Source organism: Tachypleus tridentatus, chromosome 9 (genome assembly GCF_004210375.1).
Source record: "Tachypleus tridentatus isolate NWPU-2018 chromosome 9, ASM421037v1, whole genome shotgun sequence".
Classification (NCBI taxonomy): domain Eukaryota; kingdom Metazoa; phylum Arthropoda; class Merostomata; order Xiphosura; family Limulidae; genus Tachypleus; species Tachypleus tridentatus.
In genome coordinates, this window is record NC_134833.1 from 59,790,251 (window position 1) to 59,803,434 (window position 13,184).

Below are 13,184 nucleotides of genomic sequence, written 5' to 3' on the forward strand. Positions count from 1 at the left end.
GTGAACGTCAACGACGTTTTTCAAAATGACAACGCCCGTCCTCACACAGCCCGACTCACTACTGTCTTCTTGAGACACCACAACATTAACGTTTTTCCCTGGCCCTTCATATCACCAGATTTAAACTCCATCGAACATCTTTGGGACGAGTTGGACCGACGTCTGCGACGGCGACAACCTCAACCGCAGACTCTACCTCAGTTTACAGCAGCTTTGCAGGCTGAGTGGACATCCATTCCACAGGATGTGATTCGTCGTATCATCGCTTCCATGGGCAGAAGATGCCAAGGAGTGATTGGTGCTCACGGAGGCACACTCGTTATTGACGTTAAGTGACGTTAAACTTCACCTAATGAGCGTGGACTTTGCCTTTGCATACTTTGGATGTTCAGCAGAGAATGTGCAAAGTTTCACACATGTCATACAGGACTACCCGAAAAAACGTGTTAACAATTTGTCTCATATTTTGTCTTTTGCGTTTCTATTTTTGAAGAGTATAGTTTTTAATCAAGGAACTTATAGTTAAAATTATTACACATAAACAAAATATTGATGGCACATTAAACACACAAGAAGGTAGAATTCAGTATTAAATTCTTCCAAGAATTATCTTTTCTTTTATATATATCGAACATTCTAATAGTGTTACTACGATGAATATGAAAATATTTAACTAATGATAAGAGACTTCAAATGTAAGTAATGATTCGATAACGAGAGAAATGTATACTTTGTAATGGTGAATCTTTACTTATTGAAATATTTGTGGCTCAAAACTTTAAACATTAAATTGTTTTGAAGTATTATGAAAAATCAAAGAAATATATACTAGGAATAGTGAGAAACAGTAGGAACATGGAAAGGAAAGAAAAACAAATTAAGTTGGAAATATTAATATTTTTGAGAAAGTAGTTATTAGACGCAAGATTATAGAAGTTTTATCAACACACACAAGAAATAAGTAAAATAATAATATTATTTGCAATTGAGTTTTGTTTTTTTAATACGATGATAAACTGTACTACGAGGTTCGTTATAACTCGAGTGCAGTGTTTCCGTCTCCATCAACATCTGTAATCTTTATTTCCATTGTCCTTTTCACGGTGTTGACATCACGTGCATATAGTTAAGTAGATATCTATAATTTAATTTTAGCCATCATCAGTTTGTGATGCACATATTGCGTTACATTTTTTTCTGAACTTAAATCTGAACATAATTTATACAGTGATACTTCTGTTTTCACTTCAGTTTTTTTATGGAAGAACATCTACTGCTTATAACACTAAAACATGGTAAAGAAAATAACACTACGAAAATAAGTTAAAAAATTACATTTGTACAAAAGTGTTGCACATATCACTGTGCTGAAAACGTCGCACCTTTATTTGTACAGACATTCTATAAGGCCAAAATTAAAATACAGAAATCTACTTAAATATATGCAGATGATGTCAACACTTTAACAATGATTATGGAAATAAAAATTACTGATGTTGTTCTAAACGGTGACATTGCCTCAAATCCAGCGCTAGAGGATATTTGTGGGGCGGTTCATAGTGTTGTGTATAATACCTATCATTTGACGAGCTCGGTGTACCTACACTATTTGTATTTCAAGGCATCGCGTTTACTGCATGAGGAAAACATTTTATTCAACGTCCTCTCGTGGTACAGCGGCATGTCAACGAACCCACACCGTGGAAGGAAGGTCACAGATAGCCCAATATGTAGCTTTTTGCTTAATTCAACTAAACTCGTTCAACAATTTCACAATTTTTTGGAGATTTAACCTATAAAAATGTCCGTTTTCTAAACATTTGACTGTACAATTCTATCGGGAAATTACCAGAAGACCTAGACCGACTTCAACTAGGAATAGCAGTAGCAGAAACACTGTTAAATGTAGGCTTATAAAGATATGATACTTATATGCAAACTTCATAACTTTCTATACATTTACAAAAAAACACAACCAAAAAGATTTTATAAGTATAATTTTTTTTGAAACAGAGATGATATTGTTTGTGATATTTAGTATTTTAATTCAAGAAAACGGTATTGGTTACCTAAATAATTTCCTCTTAATCGAATAATACGACTGTATCAGTGGATGAGTTGTATGTGATATTTGTAACTTCTGTGATGACTGTTTTACACTTAAATTTTCAGTTACCGTTAAGTTACAGTGAAACTCTTTATGAATAATGTCGGATTTTCCCAATAAGATGTGCACTATGGAGCACATATTATGCATAAATTATTTTCATTGTAATTTGTTACTCTAATTTAAATATTATACTGTATTTTGTCTGAGTCTCTGATTCATTATATTACATACGTTACGTATTACAACTTCAAATACCCGGAATTTTAATGTGAGCTTACTAGTTAATTTAGTGTTAATATGTATTAAATTTATGTTAGTTGCCAACGAATTTGACAAAAATAATTTTTATTTCAAACATATTTCAATTTACAAAGATAAAAGCAATACAATTTAAATAACAGTTACACTAATAGTTATCAGAAATGATGATTTATAGAACACAATTTTAGAAACTTACAGACAACACTGAGCCATTTATTCAGTCTACATCTAAATATTTTCCCGACGATCCATGTCCACGTGAAGAAAATTAATTCTGAAATGATATTGTTACACCTCGATAATGCTAATGACGTCTTTCCAGGCTAGCCTCACGCCCTTCGAACTCTCTCTCCTGTGTCACGACTAATCTTCACCAATACGATACTGTTAATCACTAGTATTTCATATAAATGTAATACATTGTTGATTTTTACGCACAATAACGCTCTGAAAATGTAGAGATGTAGATCCTACACAATAAACAGTTGAAAATATACCTTACTGGTGAAAAAGAAAATTATGCAGAATTAAACGTAGATATTATAAGAAATGTAGTAAATCCGTTACAGGGTTACTGCATTTTTCTGTGGTATGTCGAGAAAAAATAGATATGTTTGGGTCTCTAAAAATAGAAGGTTAACATCTCGTATGTGTGTTTGTTTACCGACCGATGTAATGTTAAAATATGGAAAATAAAAAAATGAGGCAGAACAAGTGCATTAACACAAGGAAACAATGTTTTATGAAATTGTTGGCATTCTACAAAACAACCATAAAGCACCAGGCTCCTAAACATTTGTGTTAGAAACATACAGAAAGACAGTTTACCTATATAATACATTATGAACCTGGTTCTAAGTATCTTTCTTTCTTGTATGTTATTAATAAGAATGTTAGAAGGTCAACTAGTAGTTGGAAAACTGGTTCCAAAATGAAGTGAGTAAAGATGATGTATATAGCATTTCGCATTTTTAATGTGAGTCTGATCCTTTTAATGTCATCACTTTCTACAAAATTACATGTACAATGAGTAATTAGTTTTGTTAGTGCATGATATAATTACCTTGTATCTTAGGCTACCATATAATAGTAAAATAATGAAAGACAGAGGGTGCCCCCAAGGGAATATGCAACACAAAGTGTTAACTCGATGAAGCTTCACAATCTAACTATAATGAAACAATTGGTGTATAGCTTAACCTACATGAATTGTTTCACTAAAGTTTATTTTTGAATACGTCCATAAGCTTGTTCCTACCTATAAGTTTGTCTTCATTTTCTGTTAGACATCCCTCATGTTTTCTTCCTTTCTTTTCATTATGAAACACTCACCCATGAGGCTTTTATATTCTTAGCTCTGATCTATCTCTTTGGGATTCATGTTTTGAAAACGTAGGTTCTGGACACTTCATTTCTATTTACCATTCTTTTGTGTTTTCAGGAGATTGGTTTTCACTATGAGAATCATTTCTTTACTGTTTTTCTCTCCACACTTCTCACTTCCATTCATTTAATATCCAGTACAGACTACAATACTGTTTGAGAATACTTTATATCTGGTCTGGTTCAACTTGCTTCAAAAATACCCCATATCTCTTTTTCCTGCCATCCTTCCTTTTTATCTTAAACTTCTCTAGCATTACACTATGTAACAACAATTTTGTTCCAGGATAGTGGGTGCTATTCGTTATTGCTTATGTTGTAAAAGTAGAGATAATGGCCATTATTCCCTTCTAACTTCGCTTTTATGTCGTGGATAAAGAAATTAAGAAATTAAGCTATTTTTTTGTGTAAAAAACGGACAAACTTTCACATTTTCACTTACATTAGGTCTGAATAAAACAAGACATGAATCATGATTTACATGTATTTATACTAAAGTTATACAAAAATCTTTAGAAGTGAATAGTTTTTCGAGATTTGAAACTGTAATGTAATTCACTTTCACGCATCATTCCCCAAATATTTATCCTATTATCTTTATATTATATGCTCCCTGGTCACAAAAGCAAAGTTTGAAGAGAAAAATAGGTATTTTCCATTTAATTTACTCATAAGCAGTTGGGAAATAACACTTTCTGCCCAGAAACAAGAAAATGTAAAAAATATTAGATAGTGCTATTTACCACAGGGACAGCTTGAAATTATTCCAATTCTGACTCAAAAGGTGGGCATCCAATGACAAAGTATGCCTGCAGCTTGACTCTGTTAAAATCCTGATTTCAAAACCTATGCTCGGCAGAGTACAGACAGGTATTTATTATATGCTTAATCCAAAACAATTCTATAAAGTGATGGACTTCGGAGTGAATATTAGCTGTTTCAAAGCAATTTTTGTTATTAATAACATGTCAATACATTTCCAACAAATATTAACGGAAAGTTTGTTTTTCTCTATATTTAACAAAAGCAGATATATGTATATATTTTTTAGATATATATCAATTACAAATTTAAAATGAAAGGTTGTGAGTAAAAATTAAATGCTTTTGTGACACACAGACATGTCATGGGTTTTGTTGTTTTTATTACATATTTTCTTATTAACTCAACATCTAGCTTCTATTCTTAGTTTTATTGTTCTCTGTAGTCTAAAATTTACTACACCCAAAGAAATATTGCAGTGATACTGCATACCTGCATTAAAATTATAGATTATTATATGTTTTTATGGTTTATCAAATGATGTCTGTGTGTTACTTCAAATACATCTTTTAAGGGAAGAACAATTTCGAGATGACACCACCAATTTAACAAAGAGAACACACTTACCATGTAATTCGGATATACTTCCTTAGTACAGCTTCTACCTGAAGATTTACAAGTGGATTCCTATATGTAGATCAATGTGTTTAGTTTGATGGACTTCTCTCAAGAGCATGAGACATCTGTAGATCTAATCACAATGCTTTGAAAGTGAATGTCATTTGTGTGCAAAAGTACCTAAGTTGTATTTTTTTTATATCATTGTTATACTATTACATTTATTCATGGTATATTTGTCTTTTACATCAATAAAACCTTATGTATTGTAGACTGTCATCAGGTTGAACGGCTAATTGCTTTATTTCTTGTTGTTAATAAAAATACTTTTATAATTTAGGCTGCTTTTAATAAGAAATAATTGGAGAAGAGACGTCCTGTAGATTAAACCAATGACAGCTACAGGTTACTCGCTTCTTATGAGAATCTCTGTTTAGTGAAGGTTTAATAGAGTAAATATAAAACGATTCTGTGAATTTTCTTATCTTCCAGAAATTTCCATGTCGATGATTCTAGTTTTATCCCAGTTTATTCTGTGTCCAGTTAACTTGGCGTGCTCTGCAATGACTGAGTTTTGTGTTTTCATGTATCTTTCACTTGTTACACTTAGTATCATTAATATTAACCTTTGGTCAGTAAATACTGATCAGTAATAAGAACCTATGGATAACCTGTTACTTCTGTATGATTACTTTCATCTTTCTAGTTTTATTCTTCACAAGTTTTGGTTAGTCACACTGATAGGAAGTATCACAAAATAATATTTGAATCACTTTAATGAATAAGAAGGCTCTAAACATAAAAATAAACACTCAGAGTTCATAAATGTCTTAAGCAATAACTACAGATGTGTTAGTCTCAAATCTCATAATGAAAGCAATAATGGTACGAACCGACTGTTGATTTTAACATAAATTACAAAAAAACTATTTCTTGAAAAGACAACATGACTATATGAAAATATTTGAGTTTCATTGTAGCTATCTTACTAATATGATAGTTTCATACTTCATATTTGTGATTGTTGTCGAAATCTCAGTCATGGATTGGTGATGAGGGTTTATATCATCCACTTTCAAACGAATTTTTGAAACAAATAACTAATTTATTCCTTTGCAACGTACACAAATATTACTATAGCTATTTTTTATTTGTGTACCTAAGTAGAATTTATGTTTTATTCGTGTTAGAACAAAGCCCCAGTGAGCTATCTGCTGTGATCACTGCGTGGAATCAAACATCATATTTTAGCATTGTAAGACAGTTGAGTTACTGTTATTTCACGAGGGGGACTGTATTATCACATTTATAATCATGAATAGACGAAGCTTTTGGAACCATTAATTAAAAATGATGATACTGTCATAGAATTTTGAATTTTATCAGATAAACAATTAAATCAATTAGTGAGGATATTCGTTAGTTTTGAAAATAGTCCCTTTCAACTACACGCTGATTGATGAGACCATAAAATCTATTTAGTGAACTTTTTGTTCAAATTATAATAACATTTTGTTTGTTTTCGGATTTTGTACAAAACTACACGAGGGCTGTCTTTGCTAGCCGTCCATAATTTAGAAGTGTAAGGTTAGAGGGAAGGTAACTAATCATCATGAGCTGCCATTAACTCTTGGGCTACTCTTTTACCAACGACTATTGGGATTGACCATAATATTATAACGTCCCCACAGCAGAAAGGGCGGGTATGTTTTGTGTGACCGGGATTCCAAACTTCAAACCTCAGATTACTAGTCGGGTGCATGAGCCACCTGGCCATACCGGTCCTATGCTTACGAAAGTAGATTAATAAACATGTGTTTCAGGAACTCACGAATTTTGCTGCCACGCCTTCTTTTATTATTATTATTATTCGGCAATGATATCTGTGACCAATTGTTGATTTGCTATGGGAACTAGGTTAATATCGTCTTTGTAATATGTTCCAGTTTTGCTATGACAAATGTTCAGGTAAAGGCGGACATGGCCAAGCGTGTTAAGGCGTTCGACTCGTAATCTGAGGGTCGCGGGTTCGCATCCCCGTCGCGCCAACCATGCTCGCCTTTTCAGCCGTGGGGGTGTTATAATGTGACGGTGAATCACGCTGTTTGTTAGTAAAAGAGCAGCCCAAGAGTCTGCGGTGGGTGTTGATGACTAGCTGCCTTCCCTCTAGTCTTACACTGCTAAATTAGGGACCGCTAGCACACATAGCCCTCGAGAAGCTTTGTGCGAAATTCAAAAACAAACAAACAAACGTTTGGTTGAACAATGCCTTTCTCAATAGATAAAATTTTAGCTGACTAATGGGCAAAAGTAGCTCAGGTAGAAATGTCGTATATGGAAGCCTTCAGATTTTCTTATACAGTTTGACTTGTGATATACTAAAATTACATTTTTAAAAAGAAACATGTTATACCATTTACATACGAAAGTATTCTAAAAATATTTAGTAATATAATTTAAAAGTCTTAATTATTTCCTTTGGAAATTTGTACCAAATTATAATATACTTATTGTATAAATATAAATTTAATGAGCGTTAAAAGAGAAAAAGTACATTGTAATTGTTGATGAGTAGCAAAATGAAAATATGGCAGCTATACAAAGTTGCGTTTGGTGCGTATATCTGAACGAAACATTGATTACACTATATTAAACCATTTGATATATGTATTTCAGCAACTTACTTGACCCTCATAGATGTTATAATGTCATGACGAGATGGCTGATAACAAAACTACATTTAAATCTTGTGTGATGTCCGTAAGCTCTGTGTTGTTGTGGTTCTTTAGCTACTTCTATAATTCTCCGTACCTGAAAATTTGAAATATAATTAACGGTGTTACTACTCTAACCTTAGATTTGCAGCCTGGCATTCTGACTATTAGGCATTATCTGGGCCAACTCACCAAGGAGGCGGTACTTTTTGAGATATTTTAGTGTGGTATCGTAAATTTGAATCCTACTATGATATATATAATATTACTGTATGATATAAACTATTTATGTATAGAAACATATATTAAACATCTTAGTCTTTTTCACAAATAAACACGAAAGAAAAAGAAGGGAATACACAAAAAATATTAAAAATGAAACACATTAATATCTATATCAGCATCTCAGCAGATAAACATCTATTTTTTTAGTTTTGCTTAACAATTTAAGTTACTAATTGATCATTAAACACTAATGTTCTATTCTCAAACCTTTATGTAATTTGTGAGTTTAGGATATACGTAATGCAGTCTACTATATTTTACTATAACGGATGTATTTGTAAATAACTCTTCCAACCTGTAATACTTATAACGTGCTATAACAAAGAAAAGCTTCCACAGAAGAGAAACTGCAGTTCGATTCACGTGATCTAATTGTATGGATGCAGGTGCCTCTGCTTAGTGTAATCGTTCTGTTATTGGCTTTAACCAAACGCAATTTGACCAATTCGCAAAAAGTGAATAAATAATTTAATCATAGCGTTGTTGAAATTACTGGCTGAAAGCTTTTGATGAATGATATAAAGGTGGCCTTATAAATTGAAAATATTTATCAAAAAGCAACATTCTCAAGATGAAAGTTCTGTTTGTAGTTCTGGTTGTGCTCTTAACCCTGACGTCGACGAAAGGCAACATGATCCATATAGGTTCACATATAATATGTAGTAAGTTCATTTTGAAATTTATTTATGTATAAAATGTTAAATAAATTCATTACTGGAATAAATTTTCTCTTTTCATATCCGTATTTGAGCAGTTAAAAATAACAAGAAAAAAAATCTTGAGTGAAAAATTAAAGTTTTACCACACACATAACTGTACTTTACACTATGTCGAGAGTTAATTTGAAAATCCTCAACAGACGTATTTCATCCGGGATATATATTAACTTCTGGTATAAGTTGTAGCTATACAGTTTCATAGCTGAGAATAATTTATAAGTTTGTAATAGGACAAGTCCTTCCTTTATTAATTTAATAAAATGTTTTTATAATAGCTGGTTCGTCTCATGAGAGAAATATCCTCTTCAGGTGAATAAAATATTTTCTTTTTCTATCTAATTTTTAATTCAGAGATGAACGAAGAAAGCCATGAAAAAGTGAACGACCTGAGAGAATGCCTTGACACAATTTTAAAAGAAAAGACTGATTGGGTTTGTGTTTGTAGTATTATGATTTACTCTGTTTCGATAATTCACTGTTATTTGGTAAATATCGTGTTCATAACGTAAATGTGCTAACTTTAGAAACAATTTACAAATTTTGAAAAATGTAAATTTAATTGAATTTTCTGTTTCTTAGTTATGGATTGGAACTTTACATTTGCATGAAGAATGTTACATATCTGCAGTTTCAAAGTAGTAAAATATATATATATAAAATCAGCAATTCGCAATAAACTTGAATTCATATTTAGATTAATTTGATTCCTAAAACTATCCTAAAAGTCAGAGTTCTCTAGTAAATCATCGAGTAGAATCATGGAATTTTAGACTAAAATATATAGTGCGATTTCCTACAGTGAGGTTCACAGGCGCAGTCGATTGTCTGCGGACTCACATCGCCAGAAATCGGATTTCGATACCCTTGGTGGGCACAGTACAGATAGCACATTGTGTTGCTTTGTGCTTAAGTACAAACAGTCAACTAATGATTATATTTTCTTTGTTTTAATTATGCTTTTATACTCTGCCTTCGTTCCAAGAGTATTACTTTCTTTTATATACAGTTATTTATGTTTACAAATACTCATTAAGTTCATTGTAAACAAACGAAAATAAACAAATAAATGTTTCGAAAACAAAGTTGTAGAATGTTATATAAAAATGGATGTAAAAGAAATTTTGTTTTTTGTTTATGTGAAGCTTCCAGGTGCAGTTCGAGACTGTGAATTTGCAAAACTTCCTTACCAGAAGTATGATGAGTTTTTGAATGAAATATGCAGGAAAGAAAGATATGACGATGTACAGGTGATGATGAACTATAATATATATATTGCCTAAACTTATATAATTGATTTCTGAAACGTATTCACTTATTTATCTTAAAATGTTCAATAAAAAAATATCACCATAAGTTCTGTTGATAACCACCAGGGTACACGTTTCATAGTTCAAATAAATTGGGTTTCAGTACTCTTCGAATTCGGTAATTTGTGACTAATTGTTATGAGTTGTAGTTGTTTTTAATAATGATTAAGAAAATACAATAGCATATAAATATATGTTACTTCTTTACAGTGTAGACGTTTTATATAATTAATTTGGAAAATTGTGTCAATAAAGGAGGAAAAGTCTTCAAAGTGTGAAAGTGTTTATATTTGGTGTGGGAACTGCGAGGAAATGATACGATGATGTAACTTTAATTAATAACACCAAGAGCAGTTTTGGATGTGATATCCTACAATGGAACATTTTATATTTGTAGAAACATCGAATCTCGTAAGGTCTTACATGATATTGAATATTATATATATATGCATGCAGGACATTGAAGAATGCGTCGGTAAAATATTTGCAGCAGTTCAAGAGGACCCAGAAATTATACTGGATGAAATGATTTACAAGTGCTTGTGAAGAGGTAAGTTAATAACGTTAAACATACAATTACGTGGCAATACTTTAAACAACAATATCTTGATTTGAACATGTTATGTACTGAAAAGTGTATAAATATTATTTTCTACAAAACTATTTATATTTTGCAATAATTTAATATGTTGTAGAACGTTTAAACACATTACTAAATATTCATGTAAAATTATAACATTTATTCAACTAAAAGAAATAATCCCATAATAATAAGAGATATATTGTAAATTACATTTGTAATTAGCATATTTAATTATATTTTAATATTTATTTTGGAGGTATTGCAAATTGGAGTTTTAATTGCTCTTTTATTTTCTTATTATATATTTTTTTGAAAATATATGGTTATTACTCAGCACTATTGTATTTAGTATGTAGGAACTGGCTGAGAAAAAATGGCTGATGCATTTAATCTTTTAGTTTTGAATGCTTACATGCTAACTTTAATTACTGCTAAAGTTGAGTTATAACCTTATTTAAATAGTCAATTCCTATTATCTAGTGTGTTACTGCTTGGATAAAAGCAGTATTATTCTGTTTTAAACCACACGTACTTTGGGGAAATAATAGAAAGCAAAACTACTACTCAAAAGTGATTTCGGTTTATAATCATATATTATTTCTAAATTTCACAAATAACAGTTACATTTCTAATTGTAAGAAGGTAGCACGTTTTTCCTCGAAACAATATTCCTACACAATGTTATAGCCAGCGTGTGTCCCGCCATGACTGATTTCATGAAACAGGAAGAGCAAGAAAATCCAAAATTTATTGATCGATAGAGAAAGTGTGATTACTATCCGCCCATTATGAATGTAGTAATAAGGTATAAGTATGGTGAGGGTTACTATAATCAGTCTTAAAGAAATAACATAGTGTTGAATCACCTAGCTTAGGAGCATAAAATTAATCGCTAAAGTAAAAATATCTATTATAGTTTGAAATTAAATCATTTCTGAATTAATGTACTTCCTGTTAAATTATCATCGTTTATAAAAAATAAACAGAGACTCCAATTTAAGAAATCTAAAATACTTTTACAGTTATATTGTCTATAGGTTTTATTTTATACTTTCAGTCTGTAAACTAATAACAATATTAGTTATGGTTGAGTTGCTAAGCAACATGACATAAAAGCCATGGTTGGAACATTGTGTGACCAGAACGCACTATGTTGCTGTACATTCGAAGTTGTTTCTCTAACTGTTTTAAAGAATAATTATTCATAGAAAACGTCACGAATTCATTTCATGTATTACCTTAATTCTGACTGGCTCGCAAGAATTTGACTGCTTCGTCTGCACTTTTCCGTCTCTCTGTTGATTAAGCTTTACTTTTGCAAACTCTCGCCAGTAAACAGCCAGTAAATATTCAGTCATTGGAACAAGCTTATGGTTATCAGTCACTCTATGACTGTATAGCACTGTTCAGTTTATGCAAATGTAGGAAATCAACGTTTAGTTGTTTAAAAAGTTATTCTTGGTAAGTTTGTGCAGTGGTTTTGTATGTTTTTTATGTATTCACACTCACCTTATTTCTGTTATTTTTGTCACTGCAACACCTTCATCATTACTTTTATTACTTGATTATTAAAGGGGCACATCGTATTTTACTTTGAAACGACGTTAAAAATATATAATAAAACTAGAAAATTTCATGTATAGGTTGATGAAGCTCCTTTGTTTAAAATATTATGTCAAAACAATTCACACATTATTAAAACTAAGTGGCTCATTTTAATTTGTTTAAAACTTTATAACTTTAACAATATATTTTTAAATGAAACAAATAACAAAATACATTACTATTATTATTTTCTGCTGTTTCGTTAAATGGAATATTTAGTTAAGTAATTTCACAAACAGTTAAAAAATTCAGGCACACATATACAAGAGGTATTATAGTACCTTAGAGAAGTAAAATGTACCCACTATATTACATCTTCTAGATACATGCTCGGACTTGTAATTATTTGGGGAGTTATCTTGTTATCTTCTACCGCATATGGTATCAAATTATTTGACTAAAAATAAAGGAAATATTAATAGTTCTATTGTAAGTGAATTGACATTAATTATTCTAATGTAATTTGTATTTGCAGCTTCAACACTTCACTTTACAACTGATAAGGACCAGAATCTAAATATTACTTATAATATAATAATCTGAATCTGTACTGTTCCTTCTTTTAAGTATTTGTTAATTCTCTATATCTTGATCTAGAAAATAAATCTCTGATAAAGCAATGAAACTGTTGAGTTTGTGGTGACTTAGTAAATTTCTTTTTTTTTTTTAGTTGTGATGTTCAAAGAGATTATTCATTTATATAAATGTTGTCGTTTTCATCAGTACCTTTTTTGAAAGAAAGAAAATCCAGTATTTCTTTAGTATGACTATAAAAGCCATTAATAAAATAGCCATAACTTTCAAATATTAAAAAGTTTAAATAAGAACATTTGAAAG

The 13,184-nt window shown here is 31.0% G+C and overlaps 1 protein-coding gene across 1 annotated transcript; it reads left to right on the forward strand.

Annotated features, from left to right (window-relative positions):
* Window positions 1–8,638: 8,638 nt before the first annotated feature.
* On the forward strand, window positions 8,639–12,972 carry LOC143227086 (uncharacterized). Its single transcript, XM_076458616.1, has 5 exons — window positions 8,639–8,795; window positions 9,204–9,283; window positions 9,995–10,099; window positions 10,616–10,709; window positions 12,823–12,972. Exons 1-4 carry the CDS (start codon window positions 8,705–8,707, stop codon window positions 10,703–10,705), a joined length of 366 nt encoding a protein of 121 aa, XP_076314731.1. The 5' UTR covers window positions 8,639–8,704; the 3' UTR covers window positions 10,706–10,709; window positions 12,823–12,972.
* Window positions 12,973–13,184: the final 212 nt, after the last annotated feature.